The sequence below is a fragment of the Geotrypetes seraphini genome, chromosome 1 (assembly GCF_902459505.1).
Source record: "Geotrypetes seraphini chromosome 1, aGeoSer1.1, whole genome shotgun sequence".
In the NCBI taxonomy this organism is placed as follows: domain Eukaryota; kingdom Metazoa; phylum Chordata; class Amphibia; order Gymnophiona; family Dermophiidae; genus Geotrypetes; species Geotrypetes seraphini.
In genome coordinates, this window is record NC_047084.1 from 416,169,224 (window position 1) to 416,185,942 (window position 16,719).

The 16,719-nt window shown below is 42.2% G+C and overlaps 1 protein-coding gene across 4 annotated transcripts in view; it reads left to right on the plus strand.

Annotated features, from left to right (window-relative positions):
- The window catches only part of KDM4C (lysine demethylase 4C), a 405,781-nt gene that overhangs the window by 141,706 nt on the left and 247,356 nt on the right, over positions 1-16,719 (plus strand). For 3 of the 4 annotated variants that reach the window (XR_004536811.1, XM_033918713.1, XM_033918724.1), the window contains exon 8: positions 7,502-7,639. Coding sequence is in view for 2 of the 4 variants with exons in the window: in XM_033918713.1 (XP_033774604.1) it covers positions 7,502-7,639 (138 nt within the window). In the remaining 2 variants the exon portion in view is untranslated. Of the gene's footprint in view, positions 1-7,501; positions 7,640-16,719 lie in introns of those variants that run through there. The other variant, XR_004536812.1, reaches the window with a different exon arrangement.

Sequence of the window (16,719 nt, forward strand, 5' to 3'; positions counted from 1 at the left end):
GATACACTGACCTGGAGGCAAGAGAAAGGAGAGACTGGGATGAAGCTGAGGCTAAGAGGATGACTACAGAGGAAGGAAATGAGGGTCTAGATTAGGGGTGGGCAACTCGAGGGCCGGAATCCAGTAGGGTTTTCAGGATTTCCCCAATGAATATGCATTGAAAGCAGTGCATGCAAATGGACTACAGAGGAAGGAAATGAGGGTCTAGATTAGGGGTGGGCAACTCGAGGGACGGAATCCAGTAGGGTTTTCAAGATTTCCCCAATGAATATGCATTGAAAGCAGTGCATGCAAATGGATCTCATGCATATTCATTGGGAAAATCCTGAAAACCCGACTGGATTATGGCCATCGAGGACTGGAGTTGCCCACCCCTGGTCTAGATAGTATGTGAAAGAGAGGGAACTACAAATAACCAGGGCTGTGAAGGTATATTTAACATTTTAATATTCCTTTTTGATGGGCCAAAGATCATATTAGATGCCATTGACTCGTGTTCGAGCCCTAGTGACTTGATGAATTACAGATCTAAAAAGAAATCGGTTTTGTGCTAGTCCAGTAAGGTCCTCCAGTGTCATCTCCATGATTGTTTTCAGTGTGTCCAATCATTAGTTAGCTTAGTGGGGGTTTAAAAAAGGTTTGGATAATTTCCTAAAAGAGAAGTCCATAGGCCATTATTGAGATGTTTTGGGGAAAATCCACTGCTTATTCCTAGGATAAGCAGCATAGAATCTGTTTTGCTACTTGGAATCTAGCTAAGTGCTTGGGACCAACTGTTGGAAAGAGGATACTAGGCTTGATGGACCTTCGGTCTGTCCCAGTAAGGCAATTCTTATGTTTTTATCTGGTTGCTGGTCGTCCTTTTTGTCTGGTTCCTTCAATCTTCCTAAACATAATGTCCTCTTCCAAAGATCTTTCTCTTCTGAGAGTGTGACCAAAATAAGAGTCATAATTTCATCATTTGGGCTTTGAGTGACATAGCTGGTTAGTTTTTTGTAGTCCACAGCAGGCATAAAATCCTTCTCCAACACCAGAGATCAAATGAGTCAATTTTCTTTCTGTCTTGTTTCCATAATTTCCAGCTTTCACATCCATAATTGACCACTGAGAAAATTAGTCTGATCTTCGTTTGGAGTATTATTCCTTATCTTTGAATAGTTTGTGAAGAGTCTTCATTGAAGAGTGACTAAGTGTTATTCTGCAGAGTATTTCTTTCCTTTCTAATTTCTTCTTTGTTTACAAAAGAGGCCAGGGGCTTGAAATCCCTTACAACTTCTGTCGCCTTCAAGCTCAAAATCTTCTTCATTTTCCTGGTTCATGACCTTCATCTTGTTTATGTTCAGTTCTAATCCCATGTTATGACTTTTTGGCTTTGACTTTTCTGAGTAGATACAGATGTCTTCTTTGCTGTTGGCAATGATCATTGTATCACCTGCATTGCACAGGTTGTTTATATTTCAGCCACCAAATTTGAAACAGACACTCTCTTCTTCCAAATTTGCTTTCTGAAGATGGTTTCACCGTAAAAGTTGAACTGATAAGATGCTAAGATGCATCCTTGCCTGACGCTGCTTTTTATTGGAAAACAATCTGTGTTGCCATCTTCTGTTCTCACTGTAGCATCGTGATCCACACAGTTAAAAGCTTTGCAGTAGTCAATGAAGCACTTACGTCTCCATCTTAAGAATATGGCTGTATCCCCAGCAAAGCACCTGTATTTCACTGTTCTGTTGTCATATACGTACTGCGTCAGTTGAAAACTCTCTTAGCAGACATGCGGTATATTCAGAAAGCTAAACCTTTGCACACAACCCACATACAGGCAGTCCTTATGATTTTCTGAAATATATTTTATTGAGTAAATAAGGCAGATGTACTCACAATTGATGAATCTCCTAGAATAGGGATAGGCAATTCTGGTTCTCGAGAGCAACAGGCTGGCCAGGTTTTCAGGATATCCACAATAAATGCACATGAGATAGATTTGCATCTCAAGGAGGCAGTGCATGCAAATCCTGAAAACACCTGCCTGTGGCTCTCGAGGACCGGAATTACCTACCCCCGTCCTAGATGTTGCAGCTGGAGAAGATATAGATTTGAAGAATGGAGGATGGGCAAAGATGAGGAAAAGGTTAGATAGAAAGGTGCTCCAAGTTTCAGAGTTGAAATGCTGAGATATTCTTAGTAAGAATATCTCACTATGTTCCCGCTAAGCTGCGCTGGGGTGCGCTGGCGCACAAAATATTACCTCGCAGCGCACAAGTTTCTCGTCACAGCGCACACAGTGTAGAGCACAGTTCTTCAACCGCCGGTCCGCAAACAAAATCTTGCCGGTCCGCGAAGGATTCGGTCCCCGCCGCAACGAAAGGCCGGCGTCAGCTGACTTGCAACTTCCTGTTGCAGTCGCACTCCTGTTGCACTCCTGCCTTCGCCGGGACTCCTGCCTTCCACCGCGTTTGCCTCCTGCCTTGTCTCCGCACCTCCAGACCAGCAGCGGCAGCTGTGTATGCTTTTAACTTCGGCACAGAGCTGCCCCTAATCAATAGTTTAGCGCGGTTTCATAAGGCAGCCTCGGGGCCTTTGCTAGGCCGGCCCACATCGCATCATCGAAGCGGGCCGGCTATCAAAGGCCCCGAGGCTGCCTCATGAAACCGCGCTAAACTATTGATTAGGGGCAGCTCTGTGCCGAAGTTAAAAGCATACAGAGCTGCCGCTGCTGGTCTGAACTCTTGGGCCGCTGAAGGAGGGCAAAAAGCAGCTGTCCTGGAGGTTTCCCTTCCTCTCGCCTTTACAGGTTCCTTTTTTCCACCTTTTTTTTTTTCCTTCAAACGGCAACGGGCCCCAGCATCGACATCAATCAAGTAAGTTCCACTGTCAATCAAGCGGTTCTGCTCGGCCAAAGCTTCCCCTGTGACATGAGCCACCCTCAGGGGAAAGAAAGTGACCCACAAAGGTGAGGGGAAGGGGGGCAGATGATGGAAGTTGGGGGGGGGGGAGAGAGAGAGAGAGAGAGAAGGGGCAGATGATGGAATGGAGGAGATGAGAGAGAGAGAGAAGGGGACAGATGATGGAAGTGAGAAGAAGGGAGAGAGAGCAGAAGGCAGATGGATGTCAGTTGAGAAGGGAGAGCAGATGCTGAATGGAAGTGGGGAAAGAACACATACTGGATGGAAGGAGGAGATAAATAAAGGGGGAAGAAAATAGTAAGATAATGGAGGGGTGAGGGAAAGGGGTGACAAGCTGTGTGTAGACACAGTGAAAAGAGGGAAACGGGACTAAATAGTAAGAAAGAATTTAATTTAGATGGAGGCAGAAAATAGAGAAGGAAGACCAGAGAAGAAAAGGGAAGAGAGAGCAGAGAATGATCAGATCTGAGTGGAGGAAATGAGAAGAGAGATATGCTAAAAACCACAGGGGGGAGGGAAGGATAGAGATGCAGTTATTTTGAAGCTACACTGTTAAGTTAATATGCTGTTGGTAGAGTTGCAGTGGCATCCTAAACATATTTCTGGCAAGCCAACTGTATATGGTGACATTATTAGAAGATGACTGTGTGAAACTTTAGGGAACTTGGATGCCAATCAGTTTTTGGAAGCCAAAGGAAAACATACATTTTTTGTATGCTATACTGTATGTTTGGCTCGTTTCTACTTCAGTTTTGTTCTTGCCTTTTCGTTTTGTCTTCCTTCCACCATCTCTTATCTGCCTTCCTTATCATCCTTTTCAATGTGATTTGGCAGCTCCTGTCAATCATAGGCTGGCTGTGCAAGATTGCTAATTCTAGATGCCTGGGTGACCTAATGCCTGTGCATGTGATTTTCTGTTTTTGTGTTTAAAACATTTTGCTGAAAGCACAACAGTGCAAAAGAGTAAAACAGATTTTATGCTGTTTATTCTAGGAATAAGCAGTGGGCTTTCCTAAGTCCATCTTAATAATGTCATGCAGATTTTTTAAGGAAATTATCCAAATCTTTTTTTAATTACATGTTGAATGAAAAATATTTTCCCAGGTTTGTTTTAAATCTACTACTTAAAAGCTTTATTGCATGCCCCTTTACTCCTAGTATATATTTATTTTTATTTTTTATTTTTTAGTATATATATATTTATCTTTTGGCATGGCCCATCAGTTATAGCATTTGCTACATGATGGGCCATGCCAAAAGATAAATGTAGCATTTGCTACATGAATTGATTTTTTGTCACGTATGGTTAAGGGGCTGGAGGAGTTGCCGTACAGCGAAAGATTAGAGAAACTGGGCCTCTTCTCCCTTGAGCAGAGGAGATTGAGAGGGGACATGATAGAAACATTCAAGGTACTGAAGGGAATAGACTTAGTAGCTAAGGCAGGGAGAACGAGAGGGCACTCTCTAAAGTTGAAAGGGGATAGATTCCATACAAACGTAAGGAAGTTCTGTGGTAGAAAGCAACATATTTATTTGGCTCATAACTTGCTGGCGCCCGATATTTTTAGCTCACAGTGAAAAAAGTTTGCTCACAACACCCGCCCGCTTAGAGGGAACACTGATTCTTACATGTAGTTGGATAACTTAACGTGAAATACGGGTGCTTTGCTGGGGATAAAGCTACTAGCTCAAGATGGAGGCATATGTGTGATGAGTTGAGGATAAAAGATTCTCGAGGAGTACCCAGAAAGGGGAGGGAAGAGAAGAGACCAATAGAGTCAGTGCTTGGCAACAGGTAACAGAGAGGTCATATCTTTGCAGACACATCAAAGCAAAGGTTGTAGAGATTACCAGGAAGTACTGCAGTGAGACAAAAGACCCAAGCTTAGATGAGAGGAAAGATCATATTACAATTTCTTTATTTAGAATTAAAAAAAATATATATGGAAAACCTTTGCCAACATAATCTTATGTTTTGTAATGCTACTCTAAATAAAACAAGATACATTTATGAAAAATGCAAATGATGTCAGCAGAAAGACCATTTGAAAAAAAGATAGCCACTAAGTAGGTGTTCAAGCTATAAATGTATTTTCCATTGTGTTTCAATTTGCTGCAGATGTAGTTTCCTCCTACCTCTAGATTGCTATATTGACAGAAGTTACAGACAAGTAGAGAATTAGGTTGTATTTGACAGATTTGATCAGGTTTCATCTTGACCAGCTATGACCTAAATTGTTCACCTACATATTTCATATTGCCCAAATATTCTAGAAGCTGAAAGAGCAAAACAAAAAATGTTTAAAGATGACCTGGACAGAAGGAATCTTTGCTACAACTTGTTGAGCTATGCCCTAAAAAAAAAAAAAAATAGGATTAAAAGATTGGTGTCTATTTTAATGAATTTCTAACCTTTTGAATCTTCTATTTAAATGAAATAAATTTTTTAAAATAAGATAAAATATATAAGAAACAGATAAGCAGAACTGTTTCTTGCTGTACTATTAAGTAGAAAGGAACTTGCTCAAGAGTGCAGTTGTAATTAATGGGATTCAGGAAAAATGTGAATAAAGAGAATCAAACTGTGATCTCCCAGAGCTCTGAGTGACAGAGCTAAAAAACCTGTTAAGGCCCTGATAAGAGAGCCTGTGCCTACTAGGTGCCACTTGAATTGCTGCTTATTGCAACAGAACACCTGCTAAATTATCATCACTGTATGTGACTAAATAAATTTGAGGATGGATGGCATGCAGAATGTTTTGCTTTTATTGTGACATGCTTGCATTGTTTTTAGCAGTTTGTAAATTCTAGACATGAAGGCAACACCCTCAGTTTGAATTTATATGCATGTATATAATCATTATTCTCATTTTCATAAATTTATGTATTAACTATGGGGCTCATAATCAAAACAAAAAAAAGTCTAAAAAGTAAAAGCCTGATTGTTCAAGTACCCATAACCAAAGCTGGTTTTAGGTGTATCTAAAACCAGCTTAGGCCTTTCCCCTGACTCTAAACGCATAGAGGAAAAAGAGGCGTTTTTAGAGGAGGGGAAAGGGTGGGCGGGAGGTGGGCCGACCTACACCTAGGCGTACAGCAGGTATAACCAAAAGTTTAGGCAGGTTGCCTAGTCGGCACTTATACGTTTTGACTTAGACCAAGTCAAAACAGGTATAAGTGCCGTAAAGGGGGCCCCAGCAACCTGCCTACCCCCTACTGCAACTATCACGGCAGGAGAGATGGCTCATCTCTCCTGCCGCGATGGTGATCGCCCACCCCCTGAAACGCGGCACTTCGGGGTGAGGATCGCGGCAGGGGGGTGGGCGACTGCTATCGCGGCAGGAGAGATGAGCTATCTCTCCTGTCGCGATCCACCCCTTCCCCTGATCAGATCGAGCAGGAGGGAGCCCAAGCCCTCCTGTCCCGCAGAAACCCCACCCGCCCAAAACGATCGGGGCAGGAGAGAGCCCAAGCCCTCCTGCCCCAGTGAAACCCCCTGCCCCCCCACTAAGATACAGGCAGGAGGGATCCCAGGTCTTCCTGCCCTCTGCGTATCCCTCTCCACGAACGAACCCCCAATTGGTCCCCCCTGCTGACCCTGTGACACCCTGCCGACCCCTCGACACCCCCCAGGACCTGATTGACCAAGGCACCTCAAACCCGCCCCACAGGATAGACCAATTTAATCAGAATCAGTGAATATCCTTCTTCCAAATGGATCAATAATTGAGGGAGTTGATCTCTGGGGTGGTCTCTATCTGTCAAGGTATTTTCCCCCTACTATTATCTGTCTCTCTAGTTAAGTTCATTACAGGAAGGGGGGGATGGAGCGGGAAACCACATGCTTGAAGGGCAAGACATTTCTTAATAGAAAAGAGAATGTACAGTGGTACCTCGGAATCCGAACACCCCAGAACTCGAACATTTTGGAATCCAAACTTTTTTTTAGGTAAATTTTGCCCCAGAATCCGAACTCTGCTTTGGAATCCGAACACCCTGCACGTTGTATGTGTGTGTTTGTGCCCCAGAATCCGAACTCTGCTTTGGAATCTGAACACTCTGCAAATTGTATGTGTATGTTTCTGCCCCTAAAATCCAGTGCATTTACTGTTAAAATTTGAGTTTGTGGGACCCATGAACGGATTAATCCAGTTCCCATTATTTTCAATGGGAAAAATTGTCTTGGAACTCAAACGGGGTTCTGTAACGGATTAAGTTCAGATTCCAAGGCGTCACTGTATTTGAAATGCTCATCTCCTTGAGGATACTCCCAATGAAAACTTTGAAAGTGAGCCAGTGCTGGCCAGCAGTAACATGGGAAGATATTTAGAGACTGGCCTTCAACTCATTCAAATCCAAAATGACCCCAACTTAAAAAAAACTAGTAAAAGACCACTGAACTATTGAATGTTTCACTGTTATGTTTTAAAATCTAACAGTTGTTGCAAATCTCTATGTACTGTTTGATTTCTTGTGATATATGAAAACAAATGTACAGTTAAATTTTAGAAATTGGTTTGATTTCTTGAGAAATGTTTAGTTGCATTCATTGTAAAAATTTATAATTTACATTTTCACATGTTCTTACTATATAGGTGACTCAAGAAGCAGGGGAGTTTATGATTACCTTTCCATATGGATACCATGCTGGTTTTAATCATGGATTTAACTGTGCAGAATCTACAAATTTTGCTTCAACCAGATGGATTGACTATGGAAAAGTTGCCAAATTAGTAAGTTTTGCCCTGTCCATGTTCTGTTATAAAGGTAATGGGGATAGGAATCTCTTTAGCATGCTATCTCAAAATCACTTTTCTAATAGCTTGATGCTAACTTCTTAATGTTCTAGAAATGTAAAATCAACACTATAAAAACAGAGAGAGATTATGCCATGGAATTGTCCAGAGATTAGTAATTTGATCAGATATGTGTTTTCAGTGGTCATTTAACAAGATTAAATATTTGGACATTTACTTTGGACCAACGGTTGAAGAAACAATAGAATACAATATTATTCATCTATGTGAGTATATACTGTAAACACCCATCCTGCCCCGACCCACCCGGCTATTTTTTTGTGCCACCTGGCTGGAAAAAATTTCTGGGGAGAACACTGCATATAGGTTATTACCTTACTGCAAGACTCAACAAATTTTCTTAGTAGATTTGAGACAATTGGCATTTTATGTTTGTATATGAATTTATCAATTCCCCAGTCATAATTGCCAGAGTCCTTTACCCATACTTTACTAACCCACCAAGAAGCTGGGAAAAAAATCAGTTGGACTGCTAGATGACCGAGGGGTAAAAGGGGTGCTCAGAGAAGACAAGGTAATAACAGAGAGATTAAATGACTTATTTGCTTCGGTTTTAAGAATATAAGAATTGCCATACTGGGAAAGACTGAAGGAAACAGGATACTGGGCTTGATGGACCAACAGAGGCCAACTCGGGTCCCTAGCTAAATCAACCTACCACAAACAATTCCACTGGCTACCCATCACAACTCATATAAAATTCAAAACAGCCAGTATCATGCACCACGTTATCTACAGCAACTCAGCCGTCCCGCTCATCAAACTCTTAACTCCACCTTACGCAGAATTCTCAACAGGATCCAATTGAACCTCCCCTTGACAAAAAATCTCAAGTACAAAAGAATCTTCCAGTCCATGTTCACCTTCCTCGGAGTCAAAATCTGGAATGATCTCACTGAGAATATAAAAATGGAAACCAACCATACCCTATTCCGAAAGAAACTGAAAACCTAACTCTTCGACAATTAATTATTTTGAGATCTTCATAAGCACCTGACTTTTACATAATTCGCCTAAGTTTTCTGTTTCCTGTCCCTCTTCTGTTCTTTCCTCCCACCCTATCCCATTTCCCTCCCTTCCTCTCAAGTTGCCTAGAGCCTGTTTAGGTGTGCACGACACACAAATATTAGATTAGATCCCAAACAGTAAAACAGATTTTATCCTGCTTGTCCTAGAAATAAGCAGTGAATTTCTACAAGCCATCTCAATAATGGCCTATGGATTTCTATTTTAGGAAATAATCCAAATCCTTTTAAAATCCCTCTAAACTAACTGATTTCACCACATTCTCCGGCAATGAATTCCAGAGTTTAATTACACATTGTGTGAAGAAATATTTTCTCCGGTTTATTTTAAATCTACTGCTTAGTAGCTTCATCGCATGTCCTCTAGCCCTAGTGGGGAAGAAGAGATTGTGCAAAGGGAGGACTGCTGGACTCAGATTATGGAACTTTGCAAAATTGGTACTGTGACTCCTCCCACCCTTAAACTGAAGAAACTGGTATATAGTGTTCTCCCCAGAAATTTTTTCCAGCCTGGTGGCATGAAAAAGTAGCTGGGTGGGGTGAGATGGGGAAAATTAACCCCCTCTTTTACTAAAGTGCACTAGCATTTTTAGCGCGCACAAACCCCCGCACTAAGCGGGAAAACTAAAGCCAGCTCAATGCTGGTGTTAGCGTCTAGTGCACATGGCAATTCTGTGCGCGCTAAGCACACGCTAAAACCACTATCGCAACTTAGTAAAAGGAGCCCTAAATGTGTACTATTTTATATTAGTTTATTATTTTCCAATGCTCAATATGACTTCCTTTTTTAAAGTTTAACACTTGTGCCAGAATATTTTTACTAAATTTAAGAAGTATCCAATTATAGAAGGGAATAATTAGATATTTGCCCTCTTTCAAATGGTATAGAGGTTTAAAAAAGGGAAAGGCGTTAATGAAGTCATTAGGTTCAATCTAGCCATTTATTTCTGCATGAATTTAAACAACTAAAAACATAAATAAATATAGCTCATCTAGTCATACAAGAAATGGCTCTACAGCAGGGGTGCCCACACTTTTTTGGCTTGCGAGCTACTTTTAAAATGACCAAGTCAAAATGATCTACCAACAATAAAACTTTAATCTTGACTACATTTTAGGTTTTATAAGATGCCAAAGGTTTGATTTCTTTCTACAGATGTTTAAAGTGGAGAAAAACACATATAGCATGGCACATGGTGTTATTTCTAACCCCTTTTCATGTAAATTCATATTAATGTGTGACTCTGTACATTAGAGGGCGATAGTTTGAAAGGTGCAAAACTTCTGCATCACAGAAATTTCTTCCAGATCACCTCCTCTCTTATGATTAGAGCTGCCTTCTAGTCCTCTGCCCTTGATGTTTTCCTATTGACTGGTTCTTACTAGCAGTCTCTTCTGCTAATTATAATGGACATGGGCAGGCTCATTCACATAGAGGAGAAGAGGATAGAGAGAAACTAGAGAAATGCAGGTAGAAGTTTTAAACTCAGAAAAATGTCCTACATGTTACCTAATACTGTGATCCTTTTAAAAGGTATATGAATGGATTTAGTATACATTATTGATTAGCATTATCAAAATTCCATGCAACTCATAGGAATATAATGGGCTGCATAGCATTTAGTACATACTAATCATTTGCTCATACTGAATCTATTAGCTCACCTTGTGGACATTAATGTAAAATGCTGCAAAAAAAGGTTTTAGTCCCTCTGACATTGCGACATCAGAGAGAAGGCTTCCGGTTCAGGCGCAGGTTGCGCATAGGAGCCTTTTCCCATGGCTTTGTGCACTGCAGCACTCAGGGAGCCAGCCCGAAGACGCCATGTTGATTGCACCGTGGACCGGCAGCTGAAGAACGCTGTCTTGGGCCCTGCAGAAAATTTCTGCGGACTGGCACCAGTCCACGGACTGGCAGTTGAAGAACACTGTGATAGAACATATACATGAGCATGGATTAATGAGAGAAAGCCAACATGCATTTAGTCGAGGGAAATTTTGCCTCACCAATCTACTGCATTTCTTTGAAGAGGTAAATGAACATGTGGATAAAGGTGAACCAGTTGATATTGTGTGTTTGGATTTTTATAAGGCATTTGACAAAATACCTCATGAAAGACTTGTGAGGAAATTAGAAAGTCAGGTGATTGAGGGGATTGAGGGGTACAGATGGAAGTAGAGGTAGGTTATGGGAATAGTCAGAAACCACTTCGCAGGTCATGGGCCTGATGGGCCGCTGCGGGAGCGGACCGCTGGGCGCGATGGACCTCTGGTCTGACCCAGTGGAGGCAACTTCTTATGTTCTTATGGGATGGGAGGTAATGTCCAACTATGGATTAAGAATTGTTTGAAAGACAGAAAACAGGCTGAGGATCCAAGATGGTCGATGAACCAACTCAATAATGCTTGACTATATTCTTGAACAGAACATTGCCTAGAAAATATGCCCAAAAAAAGAAGCCGTAGCGCCGCTGGAACCTCTCAGCGATCTGGCCCGACTAATTTTGGCAACATTGAGGAGCTCCTGCATCAAATGCAGGATATCTTGGGGGACGCTTCATAGAGGTGAGACAGAGGCGATCTCCTTAGGTTTAGAGACAACTTTGAGCCCTGATGCCAGAGCACCTTCCCCTCCTCCTCAAATTACCAGCTCCCCGTGGGTGGAGGAGCTTCCGGAAGGTGGTATGCACTTTTCCTCGGAGGCCAAGAAGAACATGGAGGGGAGCATGGAACTGGACTCCCTGCATTTGCAGGAGAGTCCTGTAGATACTGAGGATTCAACAGCTTCGGAGGCAAACCCAAAACAGGAGAGTCACCGCCAGGAGAAGATGCCGGTTGGAGAGAGCATTGAATTTAAAAAAGTTTCCGAAACCCCGATAGGTAACTTTTGATGCTATTTGGGATTGCGTGACAGATCTGGCTAAGTACAGGTGGAAGATAAATTTAATGCCCAAGAAACTGACATTAAGAACTTGAAGGTTGAAATACAAGATTCAAAAAACTCCATAGTGAATATTCACCGGGAATTAAATTTATAAACAAATCACAGAAACATTAGTTAGAGATAACACTAATTTAAGAAGAAAGCTGGAGTCTCTAGAAACTTTCTCTCGTAATAACAATCTTAGATTGATCAACTTTCCTAGTGTAGCGGCTGTAACTCCTAGAGACATGCTGAAACATTATATGATGGAGGCTCTAGAAATCCCAGAGGACATGTTACCACCATTTACCCAAGTGTGATATAGTAAACTAAACTAAACCTTAGGTTTGTATACCGCATCATCTCTACATTCGCAAAGCTCGACATGGTTAACAAGGGTTAGGGTAGAAAGGAACTCCAGTGAAGGGAAAAGACAAAATGAAGAGAAAATTTAGGACAGAGTAACCAGAGAGAGGAAGAGTTAAATTTTTGAAAATAACAAGGTTTTCAGATGTTTACGGAAGAGTTGGAGGGAGCTCAGATTCCTAGAAGGGGAGGTAAGGTTGTTCCAGAGCTCAGTGATTCTGAAAGGGAAGGAGGAACCTAGTTTTCCTACAAGGGAAACGCCTTTTAGAGAGGGAAAGGAAAGTTTCAGTTTTTGGGTAGATCTGGTGGAATTGGGGTTAGAGGAATTCCAAGAAAGAGGAATAAAAGGGGGAAGGATGCCGTGTAGGATCTTGAAAGTAAGGCAGGCACATTTGAAGTGGACTCTGGAGATTATCGGAAGCCAGTGGAGCTTGGACAAAAGTGGTGAGACGTGGTCGAATTTGCTTTTTGCGAAGATAAGCTTAGCAGCGGCATTTTGAATCTGCTGGAGTCTTTGAAGGTTTTTCTTTGTTAGGCTTAGGTAGATGGAGTTGCAATAGTCCAGTCTGGAAAGGATGGTGGATTGGACAAGGACGGCAAAGTGTTTTTGATGGAAACAGGTTCTCACTTTACTTAGCATGTGAAAGCTGAAGAAACATTTTTTTATTAGGGAGTTGAGGTGATCGTTGAATGAAAGTGTAGAGTCAATGATGACACCCAGAATTTTACTTGAGTATTTAAGATGCAGGGTGGGGCCAGAGGACAGTGGGATGGAGATGGGCAGTTGGTCCAATTTTGAGCCGAGCCAGAGAAGTTTTGTTTTGGATTCGTTCAGTTTCATCTGCACAGTGTAGGCCCAGGATTGAAGGTTCGATGAGGATATGTTCGCAGAGAGGTTGGTGAGGTTCCAGTCGGTCTCGAGGAGGACAAAGATGTCATCTGCGTAAGTGTAAAGTGTTTTAAGTGGGGAGAGATGGAGGAGTTTAAGGGAGGACATATAAATGTTGAAAAGGATAGGAGAGAGAGGTGAGCCTTGTGGGACTCCACATATCGGGTTCCAGGGGGAAGAAGAAGTACCCTTCATGTTGACTGTGTAGGAGCAGGAGCGTAAGAACTTCGAGAACCAGTCAAGCACTGTGGAGTTAATGCCTATCTCGGTGAGTTGGTAAATTAGGATATCATGATGGACAACATCAAAAGCTGCAGAGAGGTCGAACTGAAGAAGGACGGCAAACTTGTTACGAGAATGGAAATGTTGAACTTTTGAGATTAAGGAGGTGAGAAGGGATTCGGTGCTGAAGTTGGGACGGAAGCTGTATTGGTAGGGTATCGTATGAAAAAATGTCTTTGACCCTAGTCAATTGACAGCTTTCTTGTCAGTGGCTCACCTGGAGGAAGGGAAAACATGAGTGCTGTTTGATTTACTTGATATCCTATCTCAGCTAATTGAGTCTTTTTCTTCATTATACTTTTGAGTTATGTATTAATATTAATCTCGCTAATTCTACACCTAGGATCCTATATTGAGGACTTGAGTTGAAGTTAAGCTATAATTTTCTTATCATTGATGACTATTTTGTATAATTTGTATTGTATTTTACTTTTTCTTAACTTTACCTTTCTGTGGATACTTGATATGTTGTTGAAAAATAACAAAAAAATAAGTAAAAAAAAAAAAAAAAGACAGAAAATGGAGAGTAGATTTAAATTGGTCAATATTCTCAATGGAGAAGGATAAATAGTGAGGTTCACAATACAAAAGCTGTGGTCTACTGTGAAAGTAACACAGAAAACCTGTCATCAAATTATCATAAAGGGGTCCTTTTACTAAGGCGCACTAAATGCTAACGTGTCTATTATATTCTATGGATGCGTTAGCATTTAGCGCACTAAATCGGCTAGCATGCCTTAGTAAGAGAGGGGGTAAGTTACTTAAAGAAGGAAAAACCCCAGAACCCCGTTAGGGAAGGCATCTTCTCTAACTAGAGGTAGGGGAATTAGAAAAGGTACAGTGAAGGATGACAAAAATGATTAAAGGTTTGGAATGAATTCCCTATGAGAAGAGGCTAAAGTGGCTAGGGCTCTTCAGCTTGGAGAAGAGATGGCTTAGGGGTGACATAATAGAGGTCTATAAAATACTGAGTGGAGTGGAAAGGGTAGATGTGAATCGCTTGTTCACTCTTTTCAAAAATACTAGGACTAGGGGGCACGCGATGAAACTAGTAAGTAGTAGATTTAAAACAAACCAGAGAAAATATTTCTTCACACACAAACTCTGGAATTTGTTGCTGGAGAATATGGTGAAATCAGTTAGCTTAGCAGGATTTAAAAAAGGCTTGGATAATTTCCTGAGAGAAGTCCATATGCCATTATTGAGATGGCTTGGGGAAATCCACTGCTTATTCCTAGGATAAGCAGCCTAAAATATTCTTGTAGTAAGTTTCCGGGTCTCACTACATCTTCTCAGGCAGAAACTGATGTTTCAGCCACCATGCTGTGGCTTTCTTCAGGGTATGCTGTGAGGTCTGCGGTTTATCTTTGTAAATAGTAGTTTCACTGACCTGATTGGAAACAGGGCAGTCTGCCAATTTGAATGTTGTTGTGAAAGTCAGTTGGTCTCTTTTTCCAAAGAATGGAAAATTCTCTGGTGGGGTTTAGAGACGTTCTCCCTGTAGAGCTGGGTTAGATGTTCTCTCAGGGTTTCCGCAGCTGGCATTGTGCTTGTAGCAGGTTTCTGGGTCTCACTGCATCTTGTCAGGTAGAAACTGACCTGGAAACCTGCTACAAGCACAAACTTGAAGCCAGGCCCCACTAATACATGCAAAATATCTGGCCAAAAAAAAGAAAAAAATGCCCCCTGCCGCAGCAGCAGCAGCAAACAAATGGCAGGAGGGATTCCCACTCCCTCCTGCCATTGGCCCCTCTTCTTCTTTCCTCCCCCCCCCAAAAAAAAAATCAAACGGCAGGAGGGATGCCCACTCTCTCCTGCCTCCGGATGCCTCGTCCTCCTTCCCATCCCTTTAAAAGTTGGGAGCAGGAAGGGTGCTCAGTCCCTCCTGCTCCAGAGGTCTCCATGAACCTGAGAGAGTGGGAGCCATTCAGGAAGCCGCTTGGCACTGACCAGCAGCGCTAAAGCATGCTCTCGCTCGGTACCACTTAGTGGCTGAAACCAGAACTCATGGCAGCAACCGACCGGGTTAGCAGTGGAGCATGAGAGTGGAAAGCTCGCTCCTGCCCGCTACACCTCTGAACCACCAGGGATTCCTTCAGCAGAGGAGGTACAATGGACAGGGCAGGGAGAGGGGACAGGATGCAGAGCCTGACAGAGGAGGGAGGGAAGGAGGATGGGTACAGATCCTGACAGGGGAGGGGGTTGCTGGGTGCAGATTCTGGCACGGCACTTGAATATTAAGCCACCTGACTTATATTTGAGCCAACCATTTTTCCTCCTTTTGAGGGGAAAAATGGGGGTCTCAACTTATATTCGGATTGACTTACATTCCAGTATATACGATAAGTGGCTATTGTCATTGTAAATGATCCTAGGTTTCTCTCTATAAATTGCCCTGACTAGGTTAGCCAGGTATCTCCATTTCTGTCTCCTATATGTGCTTGGGCTTAGATTACTAGGGCCTTTGGGCGTGGATGATGCTCTTTTTACATGTAGGTCAATTGACCATGGAGGCTAGGAGTTAAAGACAAGATTTAAACTGAACACAGTGTTCCTTCCAAAATAAATCTCTGCTCATAATACTGGACACTGGAAACTTTTATCTAGCAACCATTGATATCATGGTAAAGTTTAAGAAATATGATTTTCTCTTGGGAGAGCAAATAGTTGTTACTCTGAGTACCCCAAAAGTAGGACCCCACAGTCTCTACATATGCAATATGGCAATGTTTTGTTTTTGATAAAACATAGGTATGATTCTCAGGTAGATATTTTTTGGGGGTAAATTGTATTTGGAAAGTTTTTCAGGACTTCTCAGTGTTCTCCCAATCAACTTTTAACCAGGTGCTCCGTCCGGCTAATTCAAGTGAGCGCCCGGCTGTGAATTTCAGACAGTCTGGAACAGCACTTGTTAAATAATGAAACCACAACTACCCTTCAAAATCTAATCGATGGGATAGTACTGGCTTATTACAGGAGCTCACGAATATCAGCTTTGCTCGAACGGTCTTTCGTATTTCCGGTAACGCCTCCTTTCTGCTTCTCTCCTCCAACCAAATCGGGAAGCACTTGTCAGGCATGTGCGGTGGAAAGCTACTCAAATCTAAAAGAAGTTGGATTCTACTTCTCGGGAGTCTACTATTTTTGCACAGGCGTTAAGAGCTGAGCTCAGAGGAGCATCTGTTGCTCAGTATAGGATGGTTTTTGTGGTACGATTGGTTATGTTTCCGCGCTTGGGGAGAGTTTCAAAAAGAAGAATGTGAGCGAGTTTGGGGGGGGGGGTTATAGTTGATATTACAGGGGAAAGGGCTTATGAATTTGTTGGTAACTTTTTAAAAAAACTTTTCAGACACGCTGGATCTGGACATAGGGGGTGGGGGAGAGAGGAGGGGGGAGAGAGAGACGGAAAAGGACCTTGAGGAGGGGCGGGAAAGCAGACTTAAACCAAAAGAGAGGGGGGAAGACAGGGCACATGCTGGACTAGAGGGGTATAGAGAGATAGAGAAAGAGA